The 11,109-nt window shown below is 44.2% G+C and overlaps 1 protein-coding gene and 1 pseudogene across 1 annotated transcript in view; both read left to right on the plus strand.

The window, feature by feature from the left end:
• SPTLC2 (serine palmitoyltransferase long chain base subunit 2) overlaps window positions 1–7,732 on the plus strand; it is a 97,376-nt gene extending 89,644 nt beyond the window's left edge. The window contains exon 12 of the mRNA XM_026519413.4: window positions 2,401–7,732. Coding sequence (XP_026375198.1) covers window positions 2,401–2,520 — 120 coding nt within the window. The 3' untranslated portion in view covers window positions 2,521–7,732. The remainder of the gene's footprint in view (window positions 1–2,400) is intronic.
• A 610-nt stretch (window positions 7,733–8,342) lies between these two features.
• LOC113270428 (U6 spliceosomal RNA) lies at window positions 8,343–8,441 on the plus strand (annotated as a pseudogene).
• Window positions 8,442–11,109: the final 2,668 nt, after the last annotated feature.

The raw sequence follows: 11,109 nt of genomic DNA on the forward strand, positions 1-11,109 counted from the left end.
GAAAATCACACACCTCTGTGACTATACTAAGCACTGAATTGTACACTTTAAAAAGGTGACTTTTATGGCATGTGAATTGTATCACAATAAAACTGTTATTTTTAAATATGAGAAAAGCAAGGTTATCGATCAGCCCTGGGGCACAGCTGTCCTAGAGTATTCTTACTCAAGGACCAAACTCAGCTCTATGATTTACATGTTTTCCCCCCTATGAACCACCTTACCCTGTGATCCAGTGGCTGAGTGTAGATTATTTGCTAACAGATGGTGATAATTGTTAACAGTCCCTTATTCCTGCTCAAACCAGGTGACCCACATAATGGCAAACCAGCAATTTCTAGTTACAGTTTTATGTTAAAAAAAAAAACAAAAAACCTATTTATTTGAAATATTTGGTATGGGATCAGAGGAAATCATGAAATCTAGATCCCTTTGGGCTACTGTGGGTTTTTTCTGTCTATTCATTTTCTTTTTTACATAGATAAAAAAAATTCTAAAGTCAGAGTTCATAAATGTCTTTTACTTTGTGTTCTTATTAAGTCATGTGTTGTTTTAAATTAATAAATCCTATATCAGAGGTCAGGGGGATAAATGCTTAATGGGTTCTCCCAGCTGAAATTCAATCTTCAGTTGTTTCCATATGGAGCTTTCAGTTAAACCTCTTCTCAGAGATATCACTCTTCTTTTCTTTTCATTTTTCTTTTTTAAGATTTTTTTTTAATTTTATTTATTAGAGAACAAACAAACACTGATTTTTAAGTTAAATTTCGGGGTGCTTGGGTGGCTCAGTTGATTAAGTGTCTGCCTTCGGCTCAAGTCATGATCTCTGGGTCTGGGATCGAGCCCCACATTGGGCTTCCTGCTTGGCAGGGAGTCTGCTTCTCCCTCTTCACTCATTCTCTCTCTCTCTCTCAAATAACATCTTTTTAAAAGATAAAATAAAAGTTAAAAGAACAGGTAAATGTGTCTTTTACTAACATTCAGCTGGCTGACTCCCGTTATGAAGTAGAAGTGGGAGGTGTACATTTTCATACAAAAGTACGACCGTAAGAGAGGACAGACGGGTATGACGTGATGGGAATTTGGAGAGTCACACTCCAGCAGCTACTGCCCGCCTCACCGTTACCTAATGAGGTGGTGTCGTGGAGGGAGCCCTGTCTCCAGAGCTAAGGCTCTTCCCCCCCAGATTCATCATGGATCCACTGGGTACCATCCACAGGTGCTGGGGGAGTGAATAATAGGGCTGGAAAGCTGCCACGGAAACTGCAGTGTGTGGCCTGAGTGAGGTGCTCTTATTAAAAAGCCCTGGAACCTAGGATTGCAATATTTTTGCAGTCTTCTTTGGATTTCTCTGAGGAGTATCTGGGGCTTCGAGTATCCACGTCCTTCTATTAGATTTTTCCTGAGAAATCGTGAACACATATCCCCTTCTTGTTCTGACTCTCTGTGCCGCTGTTTTTAAAGGTTAACTCTGTGAGCTTACGGGTGAAGCAATCAGGAAGAGACTTTTCATTTCATAACTTTTCTTAGTGCTTGAATTTTTTTTAAAAACAAAAGAGCAAGTTTTGTAAGAAAAAGAAATGTATACTGAGATAGTTGTTGACGGGAAGAGGAGATCTCTCAAGGTTAGGGTTTTAAAGTTCAGACTCATGCCTGAGTTTGAGTCCTGGCTCTGTGCATTCTTGCTGCCTCACCTCCACCCCGTGTGTCACTTACCCAGAGTCCCCTAACGGCTTCCCTACTGTCTCACTGAGTCTGAGCCGCAGTCCGCTTTGGGGCTGTCTTCATCTTGTGCTAGGAGGCATCTCAACGAGACTTGCCGTCGGTTTTCTTGTAGTAAAATAGAAACAGCACGGACTGAAGTATGAAAGGACAAGTGACAGTGTAGCCAGCCTGGCCAGTTCAGGACGCATATTCGTTTTTCTCCTAGGCACGGCATACTTCGATGAACTGCACCCCTTCTCCTGCGTAACTGCTCTCCACAACTCATTATTCATGACCGGCCTGATGTTCTCGCTCAAAGAGCAGCTCTTTCCACAGCCGTCCTATCGTCTGATCAGTTAATGCACTAAACACAAACGGTCCCGCTAGTGGATAATCTTGCCATGAATGTTTTGTTTTTTTTTAAGATTTTATTTATTTATTTGACAGAGATAGAGACAGCCAGCGAGAGAGGGAACACAAGCAGGGGGAGTGGGAGAGGAAGAAGCAGGCTCACAGTGGAGGAGCCTGTTGTAGGGCTCGATCCCACAATGCTGAGATCACGCCCTGAGCCGAAGGCAGACGCTTAACCGCTGTGCCACCCAGGCGCCCTTGCCATGAATGTTTTTAGAAACATAAAGCACCAGGCATGCCTGCATCCTGCTGGCTCCGACTAAGCTCTGCTCTTATGTATTTTAGGCTTTAAAGGAGATAGATGAAGTTGGGGACCTATTGCAACTGAAGTATTCCCGTCATCGGTTGGTGCCTCTACTGGACAGGCCCTTTGACGAGACTACCTATGAAGAAACAGAAGACTGAGCCTTTTTGGTGCTCCCTTGGAGGAACTCTCCCTCACCCAGGACAGTGTGTGGCCTTTCTGAGCCAGTTCCAGGAACCAGACTTCTGTGGCCATCTCACGTGAAAGACATTTCCTCAACTACTGACGGTGGCCACCTCGTTCTAAATGGCATTTTGTAAATAGTCAAAAACTGCTTCACATTCTTCCTTTGCTACATTTCACCTTTAAAGAAAAGAGGTGACCCACTCTACTGTTTTGTCCATTAAAAATGTTTTATTTTATAACTCTTCTTCTTATGAAATCACGCTGACCGTAGCCTGGCCCTGGCTAACCACACAGGCCGTTACCCTCTCCCCACCGCCTGCAGACTTGGCCCATCCAAAGCTCCCGCTGGCCCTGGCCCTGCAGCCTCCAGACTCACCCAGCCCTCCTCCCCAGGGAGCAAGTGCCTTCCACTTACTTCCAATCCAGGTCTCAGAGGCCGCCAACCTTGGAATCCTTACTAAACCAGTCAAGTATTCAACCAAAGTGTCCTCCCTTTCGTCTGATGTTCAGCTGTTTAAGGAAAACCATGAAACTAACATTGCTAAAAACTGCCCCTCGTCGTGTAACTGCCCCTGGCGAGGAGCTTCCCAAGGTTTGGTCTTGTTCTGGTCACCAGGTGATTTCTTCTTTCACCATCAGATATTGATGGTCACTGTCTGAGGGGTATGTCCAGTTTCTGGGTTCTTCCTGAGCTCTAAACAGAACACTTCTGTTGCGCGGAAAGCACCCTCATCCTACCCTGGCCAGACCGGTGTGGTGAGGCTGACCCCCGCCTCACTGTGTTGTGTGTGTGCAGCTATCCTGCAGGGGTGCGGGGCCGGGCCTCGGGGACAGAGCTGGCAGAACGTCTGTGCTCGGTTCTTACTGTTCTCTGCTTCTCAGAATTGCGACCGCCTCTGCCTGGGGCTGGGTCCAGATTAGGATTTAAACTGATAAAGGAAAATGTTGGTAAATCCTCTGCTCAGAAGTCAGTTGTCATGTTCCTGTTTAAGGATTAAAGTTATTAACTTACTCTTTTTAGAAGCTGACCCATTTAAATATTTCTTTTCTGAGCGCTCGTTCTCCTTTACTCTTAGTGTCCTAAGACAATTCTAATCTGGCATCTGGGGTTTAGGGTCTCTCTTTGTCTTTTTTTTTTCTTTTCCCCCCTAAGAAATTCTGAACACATATCTCTTTACTGAACTGGGATCCTCTAGTTTGACGCTCTTCATACCAGGTAAGGGCACTAGTTCCAGAGAGCTTTTATACTGCTTGACCAAAGAACAAATCTGAAAACCACCACGTTAAAGCTCTTCCTTTTTTTCTGTTGACCAAAGCTTAAGTGAAGAGAACTTTTGACTTAAACCCAAAACCAGCTTGTCTTTTATAGTCTTATAGTAGCCATCGAGTAATATGGGGGAAGGATCAGGAACAGAATGGAAAAACACTGTGTGAAAGTAGCTTTGCACGTCTGTATTTTTGAAATCACTCCTTGTATTGGTAGAAATTCTCCTGGGCTCCTTGTCATCCGCTTGGTGTTTGTGCAGACGCAGGTGGTGGAGGATGGGAGCAACAGGATTGTCGAGGTTTCGTTTTCATGTCTTAAGTTCCCTTTGGTCACTCACAGCATCCGAGAGCCTTCAGCCTTTGAAATATTCCAAGGTTTTGTTTTACTTTTTTAAAGAATAGAAAAAGGCGAATATAAGAACCAAGTAGAAATGCAGGGACTGCAGTTAGCCTGGACAAACTGAAGTTAAAAAAAAAGACATTGCGGTAACTAAGTCACTAGTCCTGTAGAATAAACATTGCTCACCTTTACATCTCGTTCCTCATTGTAGAACCCCACTAGAACACCAGACAGCTTTTGCGCTGCAGTCACTTATCAAAGGGTGTAGGGTTTGCAAAAGTGACAAACTTCAAGCAATGAACTTAACTTGCTACTCTTTTTACTTTGGTTTGCATGAAGTCACTGCAATTTAAAATGTCAGTATGGGCATTTCAATACATGATATATATATCTCACTTTGCTAGTGCAAAGTTATGTCAGAATAAATGTAGTTAAGTTACAAGTTTATTTTGAAGAGACAAAACTGTGATCCACCCAGGACCTCTGCTTTCGAGAAGACAAAATGTTTTACATGCTGGTTGTCTCTTCTTGGAAACTGTAATATAAATCTAGAGTCCAGTTGTATCGCAGGGCTCCTTGTTTAACCAAGCACTGGGGGACGTATATAAATACAGTCACTGGGAATGAGGAGACCTAAGCATTGTTCCGTGCATGGTTGAACGCAGCCTGATTAACGAATCTGATGGGGGATGCACACAGGTGTCGGCTAACGGTTACTACCAGAGCTGATCATCGGAGTCTGTCAATAGAGATGTGACTAATCCTTACCACTTTCTCTCATCCCTCTTACTATTTAGCATTGCCTTTATCCATTTTAGGCTTGTAAGACCTTTTTCTGCAGATCACATCAGAAACCAGGAAATTTTTAACTAGGAGACCTCAGAATCACAAAGAATGGGTCAAGAGGCAGTGGCAGACTCTCCTCCCACCTTTATTTTTAAAAGTTTTACCCTAGAATATGGCGCACACTGTACAGCCAGTAAAGAGTGAAAGAGTGCGTTCAGGGGCAGGGTCCTTGGAGCACTTTAACTTTCTGCTTTACTCTGGAAAATGTCTTCCCTTTAAAAATCACCCTAGTCTCCAGAACCACAAAGTACTGCTTGCTTTTTTGAAGAACTTGGCATCCTAGTCCTGCAGTTACTATCTTAAACTTTCGTAAACTTTCGTGACAGGGCGAGGACTTCAGATGGTCCGGACACGCTTCTTCCTGAATCCGTCACGGAAGGTGAGCAGAAATACTCTATATGATGGCTAAGGGCTGTGTTTGCTTAACGCCCTTTCAGAAGCCCAGGAATGGAATATTGTGCCAATGATTTGTCTCTATAATCCCCTCCATCCTGCATTTGGCCTTTTCTTTCTGAACCTTCCCATTCTTGAGTTTTGGAATTTCAGCTCCAGAGAAAACCTACGTGGCGGTACGGTATTCGGAGGATCACTAGGTCAGATACCCTGTCCTGGGACCCTGGCCTTCCATTTCAGGAGGAGTCAGGGGACTTCTTTCTTCTCTGCTTGAGGGAGCCTGTGTCTCAGTTTGTTATGACTAGTCCAATCTGGCTGAATTTTGTAGTTGTTTAATATGCTTTGCTCTATTTCTGTGAGTGAAAACCAGGAGGAAGAATGGCTCACATGGAGAGATTTCCTGGCTTCTCAGGGAAGGGGAAAAAGCGATGCTGTCTACCACTACCTCCCTGTTTCTCCCCCCAACCCTGCTCCCTTTGCAAACTGGTGAGGCTCTCTGGCCGCTAGTTGTCCTGGATTGGGAAGCAGCAGTGAAGACAAAGAGTTGGGGTAATTCTTATTCTGTAAGAATTTGTAGATACAACTGTACTGGCTCTCGGTTCTCTCGTATAAAGAACTGCTGTGACCTGAGTCCCAGGGTGTCTCTCCTTTCCTGGTGTTCGAGGTAAGCTAGGATGGCCTTTCATCTCTCCTGGTCGTAACCCGTGCGGTCAGCCAAGGGGGAAGAGCGTAGGGGCCTTTCCTTCTGAACGTCTGTCTTCATGAAGATCAGAACCGTTGAGCGTTTTCACACAGGTAAACTCGGCACAGCCCAGACGGGTCGTGAAGGGGGAGTTAGGAAAATCAAGTGAGGATTCTTGGCTGCTGAGCAGCTATGGGCTTAAAGGCAGCCCCAGAACTACAGATCTGCTGCTACCTGCTTAACGTGGAAGGTCAGTGCCTGGCCGGCAGGCATCTTCATCCATTAAGCCAGTTAATCAGAATACCTTCCATGTGCAGAAAAGCATATCTGATTCTCTCCTCAGCTTTATCCACAGGAAATGTAGTGTTCAGGCTCCTACCCAATTACCATGTGCCCGGATAGCCTCATTAGAAGGCTGGCTTCCTGCCTTATCATACAGGAGAAATGCTAGGATGAGCCAATGATCCTTTTGTTTTAATTGTATGGAGAAGGGTGCCCCTTCTGTCATTTCCAGTGACTTCTGTTTTCCAAGCACCTTTTGCTATAGATTGTTTGGGGGGGACGCCCAAAGGAGTTAGCCTGCGGACTTACTGAAGCTGTTTATTATTCTAGTCTTCTCTTGAGTCTGGAGATATTCCCTGTCCGCCCTAGGGAGTGGCTGGGGGGGGGCATGGGCAAGATCTGGTTTACTACATCTTACGTGTGATAGATGGCCTTGAACTGTGACTCTTTGTGGTGTGATGAGTTCTAATAAACTGACCGTAAAGAATGCAATGGTTCTTCTAGGGCGGTTCTGCGTTTTTGATGAAGCAATACCCAAAGCTCTGTTTCTTCAGAGACATTGTGGGGAAGTTGAATGCAAGGGAAAGACGAGAACAGTACCCTGATGTGCTCAGTGTCCTTGCTTGTTGCCTTCTCCATGGATAAGTGGATCCTCTCTGCACCAGGAACCTAGAGTCCGTTCAGAGTCTATTTCCCCACAGTTCTCAGGTTTCTTGTGTGAAGCTCGAAGCTCAGTGGCTCGGCGCAGGCCTTCTAAGGGGATGTGGGACGTATTCCTGACTGGGGTGGAGTGGTAACTTGTCTTCACCCTTAACATTATGTCATGTTACCTCAGTGACGTTAAACCAGTGGTTGGAATGATGATAAGCCTCCTAGATGGTTCTTTCCGGTCAGCCAGCGCGCCCACACAGTCTTGATGATCCCTCTCTGTGTAAAGGTAGCAAACATTAAGAGAAGGGGGAAAGAGCAATGGTTTATGGGGAGCTGAGATCTTATTTTGTTGGCGTTTATTTTTCCATTGACCAATTTGCCTGTAAACTGGACTTTGCAAGAGGTGCTGTGATAATCCCTCTCTATTGCTGTGATGCTTATATAATCTGAGAAAGCGAGAGGGGGAAATGTAAATAAAAAATTTTAAATTCTAGTAATGTGTGAAAATGGCACTCTTCTCTTTCCCCCTTACCTCCGTCTCCCTTTTTTGCCAGATGATTTTTTTTTTAACCTTGTTGGATGACTGTGAAGCTGTAATTGACGGGTTGGGTTAGATGTATCTGTTTGAGAGCCCATGTTAAGAACCGAAGGGGAACTCCTTGAGATGACTTAAGAATCATCCCATGCAAATATATTGTTTTGCGCAAATAAACTATTCAGAAAGCTATCTCTGCCTTTATTCATTCAACCAATAAACACTGAGTGCTCGTTCCATGCCAGGCACTGCCCTGAGCATGACCAATACCAGCAGCAAACAAATAGTAAACAAATAAGCATATGGACACGTATATCATTTTGCAAACTGGTAAGTGCTGCGAAGGAAAAGTAAAGAGCGTGATAAAAACGTGTATCCAGTATGTGGTTTAGAGGTGACAGAGAAAACTTTTCTAAGGCATGGAGGATCCAAACGAGAGCGTGGAGAGTGCGGCCGATGCTCTGGGAGCAAAGGGGGGGATGACAAGGCCGGCTGACGAGGAGGGACCAGAGGCTTGCTGCGCTGGGCTGTTGGGGTGAGCGGTGATCTTACACATTGGGGAAAACCAGTGAAGGGTTGCAAGCATTGAAAAAGATCGCTAGTGTGCTTTTTTGGTAGACATTGGCAAGTTGGTAAAATGTATATGGATATACAAAGGGCCTAGACTAGCCAAAACAATTTTGAAAAAGAAGTGGTACTACCAGATTTCAAAGCTTCCTACAGAGCTGTCGTAACCAAGACTGCATTTGGCATTAGAATGGTCAGAGAGAACAAATAAGACATAATAGAAAGTCCAGAAATAGTGCTTGCTCCAGCAGCACATACCCTAGAATTGGAGCGATACAGAGAAGCACGCCCCTGCAAGGATGACACACACATTCATGAGGCATTCCGTATTTCTGAGAAACGTATACAATTGCTGGATCACTATATTGGACCCCTGAAACTAACACTATGTTAACATACAGAAGAAAAATACAAAGTCCAGAAATAGACCCACACATATATGGTTAGTTGATTTTTGGCAAAAGTGCCAAGTCACTTCAACAGGGTAAGTATAGTCAGTAATGGTGCTGGAACCACTGAATACCTAGGGGAGATGACCCTCAACCCTTACATCATACACCATAATTAAGTCAAAACCATAGAGCTGAACATAAAAACTATAGGACCCAAGAAAATATAAAAGTAAAGTTTTATATCTGTTCCCTTGGATTAGGCCACAATTTCTTAGAAGACAAAAAGCACGGCTCAAAAATATTGATAAACTGTACTTCATCAAAACGAAAACTTGAAGACTCAGGAAAATGCAAACTCCAGACCAGGACAAAACATCCACAATACATATCTAACAAAGGCTTTCTATCCAGAGTATAGAAAGAACACTCAAAACTCAAGGCCAGACTATGCACCAAAAAATAGGCAAAAGATTTGAACACTTTTTTAAGATTTTATTTTTGGGGGTGTGGGGGCGCCTGGGTGGCTCAGTTAAGTGCCTGCCTTAGGCTCAGGTCATGATCTCAGGGTCCAGCAACTGAGCCCCGCTGTACATCTCATCGGGCTCCCGCTCAGTGGGGAGTCTGGTCCCTTTCCCTCTGCCCCTACGTGTCCGCCCCCACCCCCACTCATGCTCACTCTCTCAAATAAATAAAATCTCTAATTTTTTTTTTTATTTTTAAAAAGATGATCTATTTGAGAGAGTGCACATGCATAGGCTTGCAGCAGAGGGGGAGGGAGAGAGACAAGCTGACTCTGGTCTCAGCAGAGAGCTGATGTGGAACTTGATCCCAGGACCCTGAGACTGCGACCTGAGCCGAAACCAAGAGTCAGATGCTAAACTGACTGAGCCACCCAGGTGCCCCTAAAGATTTTATTTCTTTAAGTAATCTCTACACCCAACACGGGGCTTGAATTCACAGCCCCTGGATTAAGAGTTGGGTGCTCTACCGATTCTGCCAGCCAGGCGTCCCAAAAGATTTGAACAGACTTTTGAAAAAGAGATACACTAATGCCCAAAAAAGCACATGGAAAAATGTCTAACCTCTCTGGTCACTGGGGGAATGCAAACTAAAACTATAATAAGATTCCACCACTCACCCACCCACTAGAATGGCTAAATTAAAAAAGAATTACAATACCAAGTGTTGGCAAAGATGTGGGAATGCAAAGTGCACAGCCATTGGAGAAAACAATTCGGCAGTTTTTCTGGCAGCAATTTCATTCACCTAAGTGAAGTGAAAGCACGTGCATGCTTGCACTCGAATAGTCACAGCTGCTGTATTCATGATAGCCCTAAACTAGAAACAGTCCAAATGCCACCATTGTGAACAGAGAAGCAAACTGTAGTATGTTTGGGTGACGGAATACTACTCAGCAGTAAAGACGGACGAATGGCTGATACCTCCAACTATAGGGATGAACCTTAGAAATGTGCTCAAATAAAGAAAACACAAAAGAATATATAAATATGATTCTATTAATACAAAAATCTAGAAAGGCAAAACCAATGGTGACAGAGAGTGGGCAAGTGGTTGCTGGGAGCCAAGATTGGGGAGGTAGGAATTAACTGGGTATGACAAGACTGTTAGATCATTTTCAAAAAATCATGACTCCCTTACAGATGTAAAAATGAACATGAGTTAAAGATTTCATTTAACTCATGAATGAGGAAACTGGTAAGGATATGACAAGCAATCAAAGCAGATCCAGAAAAACAACATGTATAGATCCAGAATATTGAAATCAATGCAAATGAAGGCTAAACGGGCTTCTTCCATACTGGGAGGTCTACTGAGCCTCTAGGGGACAGGACATAATTTGCATTTCTATAGACAAGAACGTTTTCCCTTCACTATTCTTACCTACAACCTATAGAGTTGTAAAATAGCTCAAAGAATGACAGACTAGAATCAAATTAACTCAGAAGGGTGTATGGACCAGGAGCCTTTTTCCACTGAAGATAACCAACAGCACCGGTGAGCAGGCAGTGAGAACAAGAGTGGATCTAGCAGACCCAGTCAGGAGGCCAGGACCGCTGTCCAGGTAAAGGATGGTGGGGAGAAGGGCTTGGAGCACAGCTGTAGTGACTGACTCAGAGACAGGTCCATCCAAATGAATGAACTTGAGCTCTGACCTTGATCTGGTGGAAGGTGCAGAAGTTTGATGAACAGGGGCGGCTGGGTGGCACAGCGGTTAAGCGTCTGCCTTCGGCTCAGGGTGTGATCCTGGCGTTCTGGGATCGAGCCCCACATCGGGCTCTTCTGCTATGAGCCTGCTTCTTCCTCTCCCACTCCCCCTGCTTGTGTTCCCTCTCTCGCTGGCTGTCTCTATCTCTGTCGAATAAATAAATAAAATCTTTAAAAAAAAGTTTGATGAACAGACAAAATAGGTTGGGTGTGAAAAAGAAATCCTAAAAAACAAAGAACAAGGTAGCTCACCTTTCGTGTAGAAAAAGCCATAATGTGTAGCAGGTGCTCAAAGGCCAGTTTCTTTTGGTTTGTGTGTTTACCGTGTACCAAGCATCTAATCAGGTTGAATAACATGAAATTGCCAATGTTTGACCCTTTTAA

Source organism: Ursus arctos, unplaced genomic scaffold (genome assembly GCF_023065955.2).
Source record: "Ursus arctos isolate Adak ecotype North America unplaced genomic scaffold, UrsArc2.0 scaffold_25, whole genome shotgun sequence".
Classification (NCBI taxonomy): Eukaryota; Metazoa; Chordata; class Mammalia; order Carnivora; family Ursidae; genus Ursus; species Ursus arctos.